At 37.7% G+C, this 18,751-nt stretch overlaps 1 protein-coding gene across 3 annotated transcripts in view; it reads left to right on the top strand.

The window, feature by feature from the left end:
- The window catches only part of ADAMTSL1 (ADAMTS like 1), a 909,537-nt gene that overhangs the window by 673,893 nt on the left and 216,893 nt on the right, over nt 1-18,751 (top strand). For 2 of the 3 annotated variants that reach the window (XM_019659072.1, XM_019659073.1), the window contains 2 exons: nt 958-1,069; nt 4,617-4,755. In XM_019659072.1, the coding sequence (XP_019514617.1) occupies nt 958-1,069; nt 4,617-4,755 (251 nt within the window). Of the gene's footprint in view, nt 1-957; nt 1,070-4,616; nt 4,756-17,518; nt 17,570-18,751 lie in introns of all 3 variants that reach the window. The other variant, XM_019659074.1, reaches the window with a different exon arrangement.

Here is an 18,751-nt window from a genome sequence, read left to right as displayed (position 1 = left end):
GACTGACACTTCTATCATTCCTGTAATGGAGCTGGAGTAAAAGGCTGTCCTCTCAGATGTCCATGGAACTCCCTTTAGTATAATAAATTTTCCAAGCCTTTCCCTTGCCCAACTGTCTAAATGCTGTATCGCATGTCATTCTGTCTTCATGAAATCAAGGCATTGTTCCCATTGGGCACTTTTTCCTTCTTTTTCAGCTTGAGTATGTTTTCTCAACCTGGTACTTTTAAGAACCATTAAAGAATTATTGCCGCACATCCCCTCTTTTAAAAAACAAAGGAGTTGTAATTTCCATATGTTTTACCTGTTGTATTTGTTTTCATACTGTAAATTGGTGTTTTCAAAATTTTGTTCTTGGATATCTACATTTGAATAGCCCAGGAATTTGCATTTTCGCAAGCTTCCAATTGGTAACTTTGCACATTAAAATATATAAATCACCAAGTTGTCAGGAAACTCCATGCATGTCTCTGAATGGGAAGAGCTACTTAATTCTTTAACTCGTCTTTTCCTTAACCAAAGACAGTATCTTTCATATTTTGCAGCATTTGGCATTTATAATTTCTTAGAAAAAATTTTCTATTTCTGATCCTACATTTAAAAATTCACATAATTTTACCTGTTATATCAGAGAGGTTGGAAAGAAAAGAAGGTAAGGGACTAAGTGGCTTGGGGTAAGAGCCAACTGGAATCACGAGTTGAAACATTACTATCCCTTGTTCTGTGACAACAGAACTGGGAAGGTGATGATAGTGATGGAATATACTCGTACAAGAACCATTCTCTGGTTTAATGGTAAGATGGGTGATAGGGTTATTGCCACTTCTCTTCCAAAGCAGTCCTTCACACAACCTAAGACCATCAGTACTATCACACATCCTTGTCCAACGTTGCCAGGGACCCAGGAAGCTCCTCCCTGTCACACTAGTTCCTCTACTTTGCTGTTGTCTCCTACAGATCCGCAACTCGGGGCCTGCTAACAGTACAGTCCAGTTCATCTTCTATCAGCCTATCATCCACCGATGGAGGGAGACGGATTTCTTTCCTTGCTCAGCAACCTGTGGAGGAGGTAACGGCATGCACTTAGCCTAGGAACTGTTGTCTTCTATGAGGGAAGACATGACTATTCTAAGAGTAGTCACTTCCACATGGAAGAAATTGAGTTCTGTGATGGATCAGATCCTTTCTATTGACTGGGGCCAAATTCTGAAGGCCTCCTGTAAGGCAGATAACTCAGTCTAGATGCTCCATAAATATGTCTGTCTATAGAGTCCCACTAGAGGAAACAGTCTTTATTCCTTTCGTTGATTCCATGGAAGGCCAAGTCAAGCAGTATCATAGCTGGACAATAGTGTGGTCTTGAGGTGACTCTGTTCATTTGAAAATAAACCGTTCACCTGGCTAAGGTGAACTTATTTATTCAGGAATCAAGTGGAGAGTATTTGTCAGGCCTACTATCTAGCATGATGTGTCCAAAAAGAATAAGACCTTAATATAATTAAAGGAAGTGTATTACCAGGAAAAAAACCACTGCACTATAGACTTGGACTCAGTTATTTTTCAGCACTACCCTATCATCCGTGCAATAAAAGGAATACCACTTGCCTTATTTATTCATTAAAACACATCTCTCTTGAAAAGTCACCAAATGAATTTCTCTCTCTGCTCCATCACCTCTGTAAATGGATAGCATTTTGTGCTACTGGAAAAGGTTTTTCCCCCCATTTTCTGCTCTTCATAATCTTAAAGGTTACATAATAATTCCTTGGAATTATTTCATAATTTATTTAGCCATATCCTTATAGAAGATCATTTACTTTATTTAAACTCTATTATAATGTAATGAATAACTTAATACCTAAGTTTTTTTTTCCTTTGAAATTATTTCCTTGAAATAAATTCTCAAGAGTGAGTTTCAGAATTTTTGTGGCTGTTGGCATATATTACCAAAATTCTTTCCAGAGGGTAATAAGCAGTCTATGAATATTTCAGTTTCATTTCCAACTGAGCCAGTATTTGTGGATTATCATTTTTTTTTAAGTTTTGGTAATTTAATGGATATAAAATTGTCTGTATGTTCCTTTTAAAATGAGCACATCAAGCAAAGTCTAGCCCCAGCTCCCTGGAAGCATATTAATTGGCTGGCTTTAAGTACCTAATCCACATAGGTATCACTAGATTATTTTGACAGGAGAAAAGAAGGATGTTACCTCAAAATGAAGAAAAATGATTATCCATTAATTTTTCTAAAACAGTTAAGGACATATGATATAATTCGTCTTCAGCTGTCATCTGTGTCTACGTAATGTAAACAAACCACTCAAAATGAGGTTCTATAGAGCAATATTAGATTTTAGCTTAAAAGCAGTTAGTCAAAACTACATCAAGTGCTTTTACTTAGTGATTAAATAACTATTAACTCAACATTTTTAAGCATTTCAATAAAATAGTGTTTCCAGTTGCTCTGTGCTGAATAGAAAAATCACTTTGTTTAAAAATAAACTGCCAATATGTTGGTGTTTCACGGGAATGTGTTATTTTGACTCACTATTAATGACGAGCCCAGGAAGTGGTTTCAAAGGAAGAAATCAGAGGAAATAATTTGTTTCTTCTTTTCTTTTTAGATGAACACCAGGTTTTGTGAGAAGTACCAATTCAATAATATGCCAGTTTCACATAGAGCTGCTGTTAGAGTATAATTTCTGTAACCTTAACAATGCCTTGCTATATAATAAAACAATTAATATTAGATTCATATATATCCCACCCCTTCGGACATATTTTCTTCACATCTAAGTGAAGACGTAGAACCATCAGGGGTTTTCAAATGTTTTGAGCTCTCAAACCCTTTCTTCAAAGGAAACCTTTCTTGGAAGCCCAGATAAAAGGAATGTGTGCTGCTCAGAGTGAAGATGTGAGGGGTATGGAAACCACCTTCCTCCTACTTCAGGGACCACAGTTTAAAAACTACTTAAGAAATGATCGCTAAGTTCCCTTTTATGTTTCTGATTCTAGATTCAATTGGTTGACCATTATGCTAAGTGAAAAGAATTGCTACTCCCAATTCCTTGTGAAACTTTATCTGAAAACATAATTATCTGACCATTTTGGTCATTTATTTAATTTTTGTTCTAACCTTTCATTTCACATGTTCTAGAATAGCTTCAAAGCAACATTTTAAGCTGACAAATTATGATTTTAAAAAATCGTAATCTCAGATTTATAATTTACTTAGTGCTTGTGCCCATATTTTACTACATGATAAATTCCTTGAGTAGAAATTATTTTATGGAAAGTTATGAAATGATTAGTTTGTCATAAACTTATTGGCTTTTGAGTATAATGTAACTGGAAAATAAAGATATATTTACTTGCATAAAATATCATTTTGCTTTTTCAATTTTCTATAACACAAAAAGTTAAATGGAACATGTGTTCTTACCTATAATTTTTCACGCTTTTCATCTTTACAGTAAAACTGTTAAAAGTTCTCTTTTTAGGTCTTTAATAAACAATTAATTTTTGTGGGTGGTCTGAGAAAACAGCCTCAAGGCGGGAAATCTGGTTTATAAACCTCTGTCTGATTTCCTAAAGTCTTTTGCGAGATTTTTAAGCACTCTAAATCTGACTTTTTAACACATATTTAGCAAAAACAATATGCAACCACCTGCCAGGGAGAATATATTTTGGAGTTAGTTAGGGCTAGAATGATACAAAAACCTAGTTTTTAAAAAATTATGTACATTTATTTTTCACCCCAAAAATCTTAGACCTCATCAGCACCCCACCAGAAATCCACAGGACAATAAAGAGGCAGGAAAAAACAAAGGTAAAACACATTATAAATAGAATTAAGTATTACTCAACAACACTATTTTTTTTTAAGAGGATCCTTTAAACAGTGGAAATTTGTGCATGGAAACTAAGACATATTGCCCAGAAATTTAAAGAGAAATGACAGAGGATTTGGGGTGAAGCAAAAATTGCTCAGTAGGAGTTATTTTTTAGTTCTTTAGGAAAACTTTGGTTTCATGATGGCTACTGTTAGAGTCTTAATCATCCATTTACTCAGTTTAACCCATTTAGGTTGAATTTAGGGAAAAACAATGTCAGGGAGCTGGCAGGACGTGTTCCTGCACTATATTCCCATTGACATAATAAAACCCACCCATTGACAATGTTGGGATTTATTTATTTGGGTGTTTTTCCTCCCTGGTGCCCCAGGTATAAGGGAGGCAATTTTGTATCCTTGTATGAGATGGCTGGTAAATAATAAATACCAATAATCTCTTTTGGATATACAGAGTCTGTGTTAGACGTTTAGATTATACAGATCAAATTAATAAGAATAGTTCTTGCAATAGAGTCTTATAATCTAGATATGCCCTTATGTGCTTCAAGCCCTGTGGTATGATACAATTATTACAATTTGAGTGGAAAAACACAGCATTTGAGACATGCAAATATTAATGAGCCTTCCGTTTATCTGTCTTTTGTCCTGGAAATGACTGGCACCTTGAGGAAGAATTTCTTTAATGTGAGATGGCCAAAAAGCATAAAGAAACACATTACCTTGACACATGTGGTTCAACTCGCCTGTATGGTTTGATACTCAGGGTACCAGCTGACGTCTGCGGAGTGTTACGATCTGCGGAGCAATCGTGTGGTTGCGGATCAATACTGCCATTATTATCCCGAGAACATCAAACCCAAGCCAAAACTCCAGGAATGCAACTTGGATCCTTGTCCGGCCAGGTCAGTCAAATTCTCTAGTTCATTTATTATACTAATTCCAAATAAGCTTCTTAAATTAAAATGTTTTAAGTTAAAAATAAATAAGTGTTGCTGTCCAGTGCCCATTCCTAATCATGTGTTGTTAGCACCCGTGCCCCTTGTTCTAGCTGCTATAGGACGCCATCCCAGGGTTTACGGATTGTCCATTTGTAAAACTACAAGTGAGATACACTCAGTTATTTTCTCGTCTGATTTTTTTTCATTATGGTTACTTGTTTCTCTCCTTAATAAGGTCCAGGCCAATGGACCTTAACAAACATGATGGCACAGTGTTCTCAAGATTCCGGTTCATTGTAACTCTGTTACCTGGTCAGTGGTATGCTCACCGCACACCATATTTCAGGGTCACAGCTGTCCCATTGTTACCTGTGGTGGTCCACACTGATTAACTAGAATCAAAACCAGTCTTAGAACAATTCTACATGTGAACAAACTCGGCCCTTGTTAAAGAGAAGGCAGGACTTATTTCCAATAGTCGGGTTTTTTAAAGGTCTTTTTAATGAAGAGCTTGAAAGAGATACTTGATGCTTTCGCATACAATTGTTTGCTTTTTGGAAACCATATTGGCCCTCAATTATTTGCAAGGGCAAGAATCAGACTAGCAAAGGAAATATCTCAGATGAGCAGTAGTCCTAAAAGTGCAGGACAAGGATCTTTTCATGGGTGTAATAGTCGCCTTTGTAGGTGCAACACTTCCTGTTAAATCTCTCTATTAACTTAGCTTGCTTGTCCCCAACATATGAGAGAGATTGTAAGAAAACTCTTCTCCTACAAAACTAATCACGAAGACCAAAAGACAAAGAATTCTTTCCCAAGGTCCTTCAATTTCTGAGAAACACCTCAATATCATTTTTTAAAAGTATAATTTACTAAATATATATGATCAAATAAAACTTTGAATAGTTAAAATGCTACATGAGCAATGTGGATGAAAATCATTCTGTCTGTGAATTGTAAGCCATGCAATTTTAGTATTTGCTTTCTGCTGTTAACTTTTTAAAGTTTACTCGTACTCTTTCTGCCTCATATTCATGAATTCTAAATTCTACATGTGATGTGAAATTGCCTGTTTCATATACCTAGCTAATAAAAGTGAACTCAGCATGACAGGTTTTTATGCAAGAAACAGAAAGAATAGATATTTTACAATTATATAATTTAGATGAAGTTTAATTTAGCTTCATATTACACCAGAAAATTATGTATTAAAAATTGGATATGTTAAAAACTGAGGTGTCAGAATTTTGCTTGGACGTCTTTATTTTGGAAATATTAAGGGTCTGAAGTATTTCTAGCCAAGATAATTATAACTAATGTAATTCGACCCCATTTAAAAATTATTCTGCTTCTTATACATCTTTATCCATATCTATACCAGAAAGACCATTGCATGAAAAGGATAGTATCCCAATTCAGACAGGTCGTCCACAGTCAGACTGTAAAAGTGTCACACACACTTCCATAAAAAACGTGTGTGTTTCTAAGAGAAATGAGGGACCCACTCCCACAACTGCATGGAGCTCTTCCCCACTGGGAAAAAACTTCATGGAGGAGATGGCTACAGAAGAAAGTTGCGGAATAAAAGGATTACATTAACCATTTTAAGAAAAGTGTTTATAATTAGAAAAAAAAATTACTCAGTTTTTTTCAGGCTTCTGATTTTTGCCTGTATTCTCTGTTGGAATAATATTTGGAGTCTATTTCTTATTATCAAAAAGAAAAAGACCCTTCTCCATCGAAAGAAGTTTGCCTGTGAAATTTATGCTTTTTCTGCATCCTATGTTTTTGTGTTTTTTTTTAAAAAAACATCTAATGTAGCACATGTATAAATGTTGGGACAGGTGGCTATTTTAAAAAAGAAAAGGAGAAAGAAAAAATCAGAGGCAGATGTCAGGAAGCTGCTTTTTTATTGCAGAGAATTAAACAAAGCTGTAAAAATTAAGATTTAGCACTGAGAGAGGTTTAAGAGGAGTCTGCTTTAGGGAATATAGATACGCTACTCGAAGGTTAAGATATTTCAGGATGGCTGTGACATTCATTGAACTCATTTGCATACCTGGGATCAAAGCAACCTTTCTGAATTCCAAGAGAAAATAAGAAGTGATGGGCTGAGAAAAGAAGATAGACTATAAAACAGGCCTGCCCTCTCACCAGACACAGCAGGATCAAACCCTCAAGGAACTGTTTTCTAACTACAGATTTAATTGTCTAATAGTAAAATCAAGAGTGACACAATGATACTAAACCAATGCCTTGGTGTCCAAAATTAGAAATCCCCAGAAGGGAAATATAGACATTCTTAGTACACATAGTCACATAGTTTTAAATTTCAAAAGAAATTCATTTTATCTAGCCAATGAGATATTTATTTAATTTACATGTCTTAGACTAGTGTTTTTGGCCTGTTATATATTATTTGCAAGCAAAATCTCATTCAGGTAGCCGGGTTTACTCCCTTTCAAGACTGGAAGGACATGAGCAGCAAAAAGGGCAGTAAATAATTAAGTCGGTAACCCTGGGCTTATTACTTGACCCTTTTGGGCCTCAGTTTTCTCACCTATAAAATGGGGGTGAGATGTTTATGTGTTGCATTAAATTAGTGGTTTTCAAACTGTGCCTAGAACCTGTTGTCCCACAGAGTTGCTTCATTAAATTTCATTTTATATATTTTAAAGTATCTTTAAACAATAACTCACAAAAAGTGTATTCAAACATGTTAACCTAATTTGAACTTATTTGAGCCAAGCTGAGTTATAAAAATTACTGTAATAATTGTAAAAATGTTATACTACCAAATACTTCTTACCTTTATCATTAAGTTCTTCAATTATGTCAGTTTAACTGAAAAAAATAAGTTATCCTAAGATTGCAAGGTGAGCTGTAAAAACTGTTACCATTAGCAACTACTCTGTGATAATGAGTATTTTTAATTACTATACATCTGAAACCAAAAATAAACTGGACCTGACAACCATTAGCCATAATTCTTCATATCCAGTTTTTCCATTTACCAAAATAACCTCATTTGGTCTCATTAATTTGCTTTAAAATAAGTAAATGTTATATATTTGAACTAATGAGCAACATTACTTAATTTCCAGTGCCCACAGATAACTGCTGTTGATGTTTGTGCTGTATGTTTTTCATCTTGTCTATAGCTTGTAACACAGATGAAATCATACTTCATACAGTAGACATGTGGAATTCAGTGGCGTGGTGCTCTTGGTTTCTACTATTCAAAAGCAAGCTGGAATGTCCATGACATGTAGCATTTTCTCATTTTGCTGAGACAGGAATTTGAGCCCCTTAAAGACAAACAGTTGAGCCTACCTGGCAGCCAGTAGTTCCATCCAAGAGAGCTTCGTTACTCTCTTCTGGTATCATTTATGCAGCCGTTTTTATGAAGTGATAAAATGCTTTGTTTTCTATTCAAAAGTGGTCTCAAAAAGTCAGCCGAACTTAATGCTTATAATGAGAGGTCAGAGAAAGTGAAGTTAAAAATGTATTGGCTGTAGCTAAAATTAAGAATGTTTCTCACTGGTGACGTGGAACTACAACATCACAAATAACATCGTAGGCTCTGTATACAGCTTAGTTTGTGTTCTGGTGGTAGTCCCAGCTTGGGCACTCCCAGAAGTCCAGAGCTATGCCCCGCATACGTGTCAGGGATCTGCTACATGTTTAACTTGTTTTCTGCTTCATTAATTTAATACTATAATAGGAACCCTTTCCCTTGTAGCTAAGACACTTAGAATCTAATCAAACGTAATGTGCTTGCAGTGCTACAGACATAGCTCTGTCTTAAATCAGGGATTTTTTTTTTAATGTAGTGCCTGCCAGTTTGTACAATGGTTTATGTCATCTTTGCCTCTTGGGTGAAAGCTAAAGGCCTTCATGTGGCCAGAAAGCCACAACATTATGCCTATGGCTCATCAACAACTAAAAAAACACAGTTTTAGTTCAGCTAATAAACATCTTATATTTTCAGAGTGGCTTTAATGTAAAATAGGCTACATTTGGCCTTCCACATCTCAGCCTATGAGACTGGTAAAACTGTTAAGGCTGTCTGGGGGTAATTGTGCAAGACATTGTTCGTGAGAAGATCAGAGAACCACCTTTTCGGATATTTTTGGCACAGGCCTCTAGTTTTCCCTCCAAGGCAGGACTGAAGGGGGCTTAAGTTGGCAAGGGCTGGACGAGTGAATAAAGCTCTCACTCATCACACAATCATGGTCACATTCATTAGCAAACAAATCTGTTTCTAGCTGAGACTGCGTCCAGGTTTCCCCTGCCCTCGGGGATTCAAAGCAACAGTCCTACAGAAATGCCCAAACTTGTATGCCCCAAACAGCAGTGCTTGGGGGCGTTCTAGTGGGCATTTATTGTCCGGCTCCGTTTAATTTGACAGCAAATTGCATAAGTCATCCTGACCATGCATCAAATTGTGAACGAAATCTCACAATTGAATTCTAAGGCAACTTTAAAGACATAATCTGCCTTCTGAGAGGCAGGATGTGCAATGGGCATGTAAAAACCTGGTCACATTAACTTGGTGACCAGCTAGTCCAGTGGCGACCCAGCCTGCTGGTTAGGAGGGGGAGCTTGGAAAGAAAGCAGCCTGGCCTGGGATCCTGGCCCTGCCACGTACTGGTTGAGTAGCCCTTGGAAAATTACTTCTTCACACTCAGCCTCCATTTTTCCATCCTCTGAAGCGAGGATAATAACAGTACTTATCTCAGAGTTGTCATGAGGAATAAATGGCGTCATGCGTTCAAAGAGCTTAGCAGAGTGCCTGACACATGATAAGCTCTCAAGAAATGTTAGTTGCTGCAGCTATTATGACTAAGAGCATGGTTACGACAATGTTAATGTTTACCTCAGAGAAACTCCTAAACTCTGAAAATCAGCTTCCTTCTCCAGGAAGGGAAAAGAAAAAACTCTAGAATTATCTCTATGGCTCTAAAAAGGTAGTTCTCTAGTCCTTGTTTTTTACAACAAGAGACACAAATTCCTAGGAAATATCTTCATGAAAGTAAATCACATTTATCAGATTTTTAAAATACAATGACCATGAGAAATTAATATAATTAGTATCCCCTGAAATCCCAGAGTGCAGTTGTCTAATAAGCCCCACTGAACCAGCTGTGAGACATTACCATTAATTCGCGTGGGATTTATGCCGTGTTTGTCTCCAAAGAAGGAGAACTCAGTGTAAGAACTAAAAAAATGGTTTTCCATTAAAGTATAATACAGTGTTCTCCTAATCATGGAGGTCTTTGTGTTTTATTACAATAGGTAAGTGATTTAGAAAAGTAACAATGCCCTTCCTTTTGATCAACCTCATTTAAATATACTGCTTGGAACAGTTAATGAGTAAGCAATAAGAAAGACCACCATAAAAATCTCATGTTCATGCCTTATATATAATGAGAGAAGTAAGGCAGAGTTCTGGTGCTTTCATTTTTAGCAAGAAAAATAACCAAATTTCATACATACTCGTATGTGTGGGAACTGCACATACATGAGAGAGAGAGAGAGAGAGAGAAAGAGAGAGAGAGAGAGAGAGAGAGAGAGAGAGAGAGAGAGAGAGAGAGAGAGCATATACTGAGGTTTCTGGAGAGTTCTACTGCTTTTTTAGAGTGCATGACCATACCCTCCCCAAGTTTATAGACATATCACACAATCAGCTGTAACTCAGTTATTGGGTAATTCAGTTCTTCCACCAAGCCTGCTCATCACTAAAAATAATGATCACTTGTTATATTACATTTAAATGAATTAAGTATAATTGTTTATGCAGTTCTTTTAATGAACTTGTCAGTTAATAGAACAGATATTATCATCATCCTCATTTTTAACCCCAATCTATCGGTTTGACTTTACTAGTTAAATAACTTTTTTACTTAACTTCTCTAGGCCTGATCTTTGCCATCTATAAAATGAATCAAAGAGTTGCTGTGAGGAATAAATGTGATAATGCATGTAAAGCTTTAGCAAGGTGCCAAGCACTCAACAAAAGTCAGCAATTATTAAGTTAGTACCAAACCTGTAAAATGGCTTGCCCGGTGTTACTTCTATTTGAAGCTTATACAGCACTTTCACATCCATTGTCTCAGTTCAGTTTTATAATCCCTAGGAGGCTAGCAGGACAGAGATTATCATCTGTATTTATGGATAAAAAATCTGAATCCCACAGAGGGTAAGTGACCTGCCCCAAGTTAAAGTGAGCAAGAGAAAGCTGGGTCATGGATCTAAGTGCTTCCATTTCCAGAGTATTTCCTATACTATGTGAACTCAGGTAACCTGATCCCTGGTGCAGCATTTGTGCCATCATTTTCCACAGGTACCCTGTCATGGTGCCTTCAGCATCCTCTGAGATCTGGCTTAAACCCAACATAGACCCCCATGACCACCAGAGAACTGCCAGCCATATCAATGCCAAGTTGGTACTCTGAGTCTGAACTGACCGCACACCCAGGTTAAGCAAGCCGCTTTTATATACGTGTAAATACTGGTGTTTACTCAAACCAAACAATGACCATATCACTTGGGAGAGATATCATAGGAAGACCATATCACAGGAAGAGATAAACCGCACTTTTTAAAAGCAGTTCCAAAATTGCATTCATTAATATCAAGAATATTTAACTAGAGAAATATAGATGTGAGGAAACTTTAATGTTTTGGGTCAAAACCTCTCTAGTAGTTGGTTTTATAACTTAAAAATGTTTTAAAATCTTAGACAATGAAGCAAGGGTTGTTTTGGTCTGGTTCCAAAAGATATATAAATGAATGTTGCCTAGTAAATACTATGATTTTTTTAAATTGTGAGATATTTACAAAATATGTTCTCATTTACTGAATCCCAGCTTTTTAAATAATATGAAAACTTACTGTTTCATGAAGTCACCAAATGTTAGCATAGGACAGTTTTTTTTTTAGATGATCTTCTACTTCAGTGGTTTCAGTCTGTGGTCCACAAAGCTCCAAGTTCTGTTTTCAATGGCCGCTAGGAAGGAGACAGGTGAGACAGAGCTCCATGAGATGAGTTTCCAGGCACCCATTCCTACTTCACATTAAAACTCCTGATTTCTTCCAATGCTTGGATTTCTCAGATGACCAAATCAGAAGTCCAGAAGTAATTCACTCAAGGTCACACAGCAAGAGAGTGGCAGGGAGAACTGACCTTCCATCTCCCAACTCCTCAAGGGGTCCTTTTCCTTGCCATGCCATGATCCTCTGTGCTCTGTCACTCATGGAAAAACAAATGCTTGTGTCTCTTCCAACTTTGTATGACTTCTCTCCTGCCCCATTCTACACTGTTGCTTAGGAAGAGATTGCTTTCTATCACCCTGGAGTTATTGCAAGAAGATGAATTACTCTCTTCTGTGCCAAAACTCTTTCTATCACCCACAATTTCATTCATTGTTTCTTCAGTATTTATCCTGTGTCAAGTTCTGTGCTTGGTACCTTGGTGAAGGCAAAGAATCACCTAGAGTGATTCCCCAAGGCTGCCCTAGGGAAGTGGCATTGTACAGTCACAAACAGCGTGGTATCTAAAAGATACATGAGACAGAAAGGGAAGAGATTATTTTAAAAAGCTGTCATGGCTATTTGTGGGAGGTATCCAATGGAAGAGATGCAGAGTAAGCCAAGCAAGCTAGAAGCGCAGTTGCCATTAAGCTGGCCTTTGTCTGCCTCAGATCCCCCAGTCATCTCTACCTGCCAGAGCAGCCTTCCTAAACTGCCAAACTACCCTCCTTCATACAGACAGCAGAGCTAGCGGAAAGCAAGGGGTGGGACTAACAATGTGCGCAGTGACTGGCAGTTTGGGAGTGTCTTCAGCCTTGTTTTGGTTTGTTTGCTTTAATTCTGGAACGTAGTGATACTGTTTGCTTTTGTGTCTGCACATCAATGGCATGATTTTATTGCATGAGTGCTTACTAATTGCCCCTGTGCAGGGACTGTTAGGCGATACAGTAAAGAACTAATATGGATTTCATTCCATGGTGCTTAAAGAAAACTTATACATAGAAGTTAGTACATAGTTAAAAGTGATGACAGGAGTTAGTGCTCTGGGTGTTTGGAAGAGGAAGAGAGAATGTCTGGCTGGATGTTGAGAAGGAAAATAAGAACAGGCTTTAGAAGAGGTAGCACTTGACTTAAGAAATTTCATTGGCCCTCTTCTACCATCCCCCCTAAAAAGGGGGCCAAATATATGGTGATGGAATGAGAACCGACTGTGGTGGTGAGCACACAGCGTGATATACAGTTGATGTATTACAGAATTGTACACTTGAAACCTATGTAATTGTACTAACCATTGTCACCCCAATACATTTAATTATTAAAAAAAGAAATTTCATTGGGCATTATGGAGACACTTAGGACTTTTGGTTTCAAAAGTAAGATATTGGTTGCTATGACAGCAGTGAGCAGGCTGGATTGGAGGAGGCAATGCCTGCAGGCAAAGAGATCCGTTAGCAGACTGCTACGTAAGGGCCCAAACTCATGTCACAAGGAGATACACTAGGCAGACACTGCAGCTGGAAGAACGGAGTGCCTGTAGGGAACTCAGGAAAGAGTAGAAGCAAAGATGTCCCACAGTATCTAGCTTAGGTAGATGGGAGGATGGCAGTGCTCTGACCAGTGAAAAGGAACACGAGAGAAGAAGCAGCTTATAGGGGAAGATAACGAGTCATCCAGGCGCTCTGAGCTTGAAACACCTAGAGAACATCCCACTGTCGGGAAGTCAGAAATGAGGCCCTGCAGCCCAGGAGAACGGCAAGAGGTCCTGAGAGATTCACTGAGAAGGAGGTTAAAACCATGAAAGGGGCCCTTTATGGTTCATTTTCATTATAGAAAGAACCCAGAACCCCACAAATGAGGTGCCCACAGATTTAGCTATTTTAGGATTTTTCTTGGAGAAATTTATTACAATGTATAAATCCTTCAACTGAATTGTGTGAGCCTGAATATGGCTTGATTTTCGAAGTTGGGGATATAGTTCTAAAGTAGCTTCTGAGATGATTTCAGGACAAAGACTCAATAATCTTTAAGCAACACACGGAATTTGAGACAATGGCCTCATTTATATTTTATATTTCCAAATTCCTCTGTCTGATACTTTCTCAGACCTGAATTTTGTTTTACTTGGATGCTCTAGATCCTGTGACTGTACATTATAGAGTACCTGAAAAACAGAGAAACAAACAACTAAAAAAAAAAAAGTGAAAACACCTATAATTCAAACATCAGGAATAAACAACTGTTTTGGTTCTTTTTCTAATATATTTGTGTGTACATATGTGTATACACACACACACGTATATGTAGACTTTATGAAAATGATTGTATAGATGATATATGAACACATGAATTTTCTCAGTACTATGGATCACATTGTACATTCTATTTTATATTGAATTGTTTTCAATTGGCATTACATTTGAACATTTTCCACAGCATTACAAATGGTTCAAAACACTTTGTTTCTATACTGCATACTATTTCATTACATGAGCCCATCAGAAGCTTTCTCCGGTCAGTGGGCAGTTCATCCAGGTGTGTGCTTTGAGAGGACCTGGTACAATATCTTTCTTCCACTTACACCACATGAGTCCAGAATGACCATTTCCTCATCCTTCTCTTCTCTTCTTCCCAACATGACCCCTGATGTTGGGGATTTAAGAGGGAATCAGTTCACTCCCCAATGTAAGAAGTGCATGTGTGGTCATAATAGTGAAGGCAATAAAGAAGAAGCAGTTTTATCCCCAAACAACTCTTCCCTTTGTGATTATTTTTTTAAGTCCTTTTCACCTCCTTCACCTCCCCCCACACATTTAGATGCATGTAAGATGCACACATACACATACACGTACAAATCAAGACCTAAACTATGGCAAGAACTTTTTTTTTAAGATTTTATTGGGGAATTGGGGGAGGGAAACAGCGTAGGGGAACAGACAAGTCATCGTCCCTTTGCTCCTCAGTCCAGTTGTGGAGGACATTGCCTCAGTATTATCATTGCGCTCTTCCCAGGTGAGGCAGATCGGTCGCCAGCCACTGGATGGCCTCTCATGGCAGCTCCTGGCAGCCCATGCCGGCTGCCAGCCACTCACAGTAGCTTTACGGCAGCCCACGCCGTCAACGGTGACCCACAACAGCCAGCTCCAGGTCGAGCTGTTGTTCACCATCCCAGCTGTAGAGGGCACAGCGCCACTGACCCTCATGTGGGATCTAAACTGGGGCCCTGCTGCTCAGAGCCGGCATCCCAAGCCAGCTCTCAACCAACGCGCCACTCGGCCAACCCGAGAAGAACTTCTTAAAGTCCCTAAATGATATACTTTTTTCTTGATCCTTCAGTGTGTATACTTTGCCTAAGATAAAAGACCAGTGTCCTAAAGGCAAGCAATAGGAAGTTTAGTTTCAGCCACGTTGCCTGCCCCTCTGTGACAGTGTGGTGAAAGGCCAGGCCATGGCATGAACCCCAAGAGAGAGCAGAGCCCAGGCACACGAATATGCATGAACAGGACTGGACAGAGCACCATTGTTTTGATATCTTTCTGTTTTTACAGGTGCCATAGAGCCATTTTATGAGTCTTCACTATGACCCATGCCATAGAAAGACAAATATAGCTATAGTTTTGCTGAATCGAAGGTTAAAGCTCCTTGTTGAAACAAAAATGTAATTTCTAAATCAGTTGAAAGCAAAGCCCAACATCTTGAATTCTATACATTCCCCCCCTTTTTTTTTTCTTTTCTAGCCTGCCTCCTTCAATAGTACTGCCTCCATTTCAAATATCATCAGCTGATAAATCAGTTGGCAAAGATCTGTAATGGTTCCTTCTAATATTGAGGCTGACAAATTACAGCAATAAATTTTTTCTGGAAAGAAGGCAATGATATGCGTTTCTGCGTTTAGAAATTGATGCAGGCATAACTATAACTGCAGAATCATTTTGATTTATTCCTTAATTAACTACTATTAGATTATGCCCCAAGTTATTAGAAGAGCTTTGGAAGGTTGGAATTCATTAAAATATAGTTTTTTAGAAAGAAAATTCCCTTAATTGCTGGACATAAGAATTATTGGGAAGAGAGCACATGCTTCTAACAACAGACAGGATTAGCCTTTCACATCCAATTTCTTGTCTGTCAAAAGAGGGCAGAAAACAATAGGATGTTTCTGTAACTTCGAAACATGAGGAGAAAAGTTTATGTTAATATTCGTTCCATTCTTGTGTTAATTAGAGCTGTGAGATTTTGAGCTTCCTCAAAAGATAGCATTCAGTTTTTTGAACATTGTTACTTAAGGGTAATGCATTTACATACACCATAAAAATTTAGTCACACAAGTGAGTACAAAAACTTTAGTCACACAAATAAATAGAAAACTTAGGCATGTTAGATAAATAAGTAAATTAGTACTCCAATGGTTGTCAGTCTTAGAAATCTACCTTCATAGCTTTGTTTCCCATTTTCCTTTAAATTTAATTCCTGTCATGTATCCCCTTCGCTTTCAGTTATTTCGTCAGGAAATACACTCATTATCACCCCTTCTTTCCTCCTTATGATCTCCATTTCCTCATGACCGCCATTTAGTGCTATTTTTTAACTCTCTGATCCACAGTATGACCAGTTTACCCTTTCTACCCCAAAGCTTAGGTATTGAGCTCTGTCTCCCAGTCTTGATGGAGGCCCTGTTTCATCTAAGATGCATGAGTCAGAATCTTCCACAAGCCAGGGGACTCAGAAATAAGAAAGTCTTGCCAATTGGAGGCTTTAGTTGAAATCAGTAAGGTAGGTTAGTGTAGGGTTATTGGAGTCCTAAAGCCCTCTGGGGACTCCCACACAGCCTATAATATCACTTCTTGTGAACCCGTTAGCCATACAGTCTATCATGTCACTTCTTATGGCTTCTTTAGTCTCTGTCTCTGAGTCTTACAGGTTTCCCAGGGCGCCAGGTAGACCAACAACAGTCATGACAATCACAGCCACCACCGTAATGCAGTTAACATTATATCGCATTCTACAGAAAAGATCATTCATATTTATTATCTCATTTCAACTGCCCCACCTTTATTTTGGTAGGAATCTTGCTTTTATTGATAGTTGTCTGTTATATTCACTAGTTCCCCTTCCCTTTATAAAGTAACCAAGTGTCTAATTTCCAGATATTGCTAAAATCTTTAGATCTGCTAAGAGAAGAAACCTATTTGCTAGGTTATGTATCACATTATATAGTATTGTCAGTTCCCAGGTATTGTCAGTTCCCTGGTACGTACTCTTACATATAGCTCTCTCTTTCATCAAAAGTGGGACAGTAAATATAATGGCTTAGTGAGCATCTGGAAGTAACATTAATAATGATGATAATAATGATCTCATGGGATGTATAATTTGGGGGATTAAAGAACATTTACAAGCGTATTGTGTCATAGTTAATGATGAGGTGCCAAGTTTTCTTGCCACCACCCTTTCCAATGGTATTTCCTGCTTGGACCAGAGAACTAATTCTAGTAAACGGTGCCCTTTCAAAGAACTTGCCCCATCCTAGAGCATACCATAAAGATATTGAACTGTTTTCGTGTTGTTTTTCAGAGACGATTTATAAATGTTGTTTTGCTTTTGTCTAAAAAAAATGTGTATAATGTAATCATTTAGTGTTTATTTTATTGTGTGTACCTTCTACTCAGAGGGTTGGCATTATTGTTCCTAACAGTGACGGATACAAGCAGATCATGCCTTATGACCTCTACCATCCCCTTCCTCGGTACGTAAATCCATCGTCCTGATGATGCTAGAATTAGTCAATCGGTCTTCTGCTTCTCTCATATGTGTATAGAGATTTTGTGTTTTTCTGCAAAAATAGGATGGTAGATAGTGTATTTTGCCATCTGTCCTGAGCTCTGCTTCGGAATAATCCTGGCCTGCTCAGACTGGAAGCTTGTCATTCAAAAACCGTTTTAAGATAGGATCATATTCCACTGGAGTGAACACAGTAATTCACTCTGATTAGATACAGTGTATGGGTTTATGTTATGTCTTTCTTTCACTCCCTTTGTCCTTTCTATGTTTCCTCTGCAATTGGACCCTAGTCATTAAAGCACTGTTGCTAACTGTTAAACAAACACTGCCTGAAGTATTATCGCAATACCACAAATGTGGAATTCCAGATGTGATATTACTCTGAACAGGAGCTTTAAATATTCTCCTCCTTTTGTTACAAAGAAATTATAAGTAAGTACAAAAAGGCAGGGGTTTTTTATATTCTTATTGTTCAGAATGTTTGTGGGGACTTTTTTTTCCCCAAAAAAACATTTTAAAATTCCATGCACTGGGGTGCTTTTTTTAAAAGTACAGTATTTTTCAAAACTAGAAAATATAATAAAAGTGATCGAGGAACTTTTAAAAGAACTTTTTGTCTTTATTAATATATTTATAAGAAAACTGGAGAAGCTGAAAAGTATGCTAGCTACTGAGTGTATTGTCGGCCACATTGGAAACAACTCCCTAGGTAGCAGAAATTAGAACTGGATTTGAAATAACCACTATGCGAAGAGAGACCTTTGCTCTATTCTCTTGGCTTATTAGGATTTCAGGGAGTCAGCTGCTATTTAGAATCCAGGGTTTAATTCAGATCACAATACAGTAATTGCAAATAACCCACAGTAGTTTTCTCAATCTCAAACTAAACAAGCCCAGGAAATAATTTTATTCTGAACTGTAAAATAAATCAAAGTTTGAAAATATCCAAAATACTTAACGAATTGGCGTCCAAATAGAGGCTTTTGAGGCCACCTGGTCCAGCTCCCCAACAATGCTTCATTCTCCTACACCGTCCCCAAAATCACACCCATGTCCATACATCTATAGACATAATTACACAAATATGCATATATGTGTATTTAATGCATATGTATTCACACACACATGCACACACACACACACACAC

The sequence above is a fragment of the Hipposideros armiger genome, unplaced genomic scaffold (genome assembly GCF_001890085.2).
Source record: "Hipposideros armiger isolate ML-2016 unplaced genomic scaffold, ASM189008v1 scaffold_294, whole genome shotgun sequence".
Lineage (NCBI taxonomy): Eukaryota > Metazoa > Chordata > Mammalia > Chiroptera > Hipposideridae > Hipposideros > Hipposideros armiger.
The sequence above is the reverse complement of the archived record's forward strand: the minus strand, read 5'-3'. Positions and strand labels throughout refer to the sequence as shown.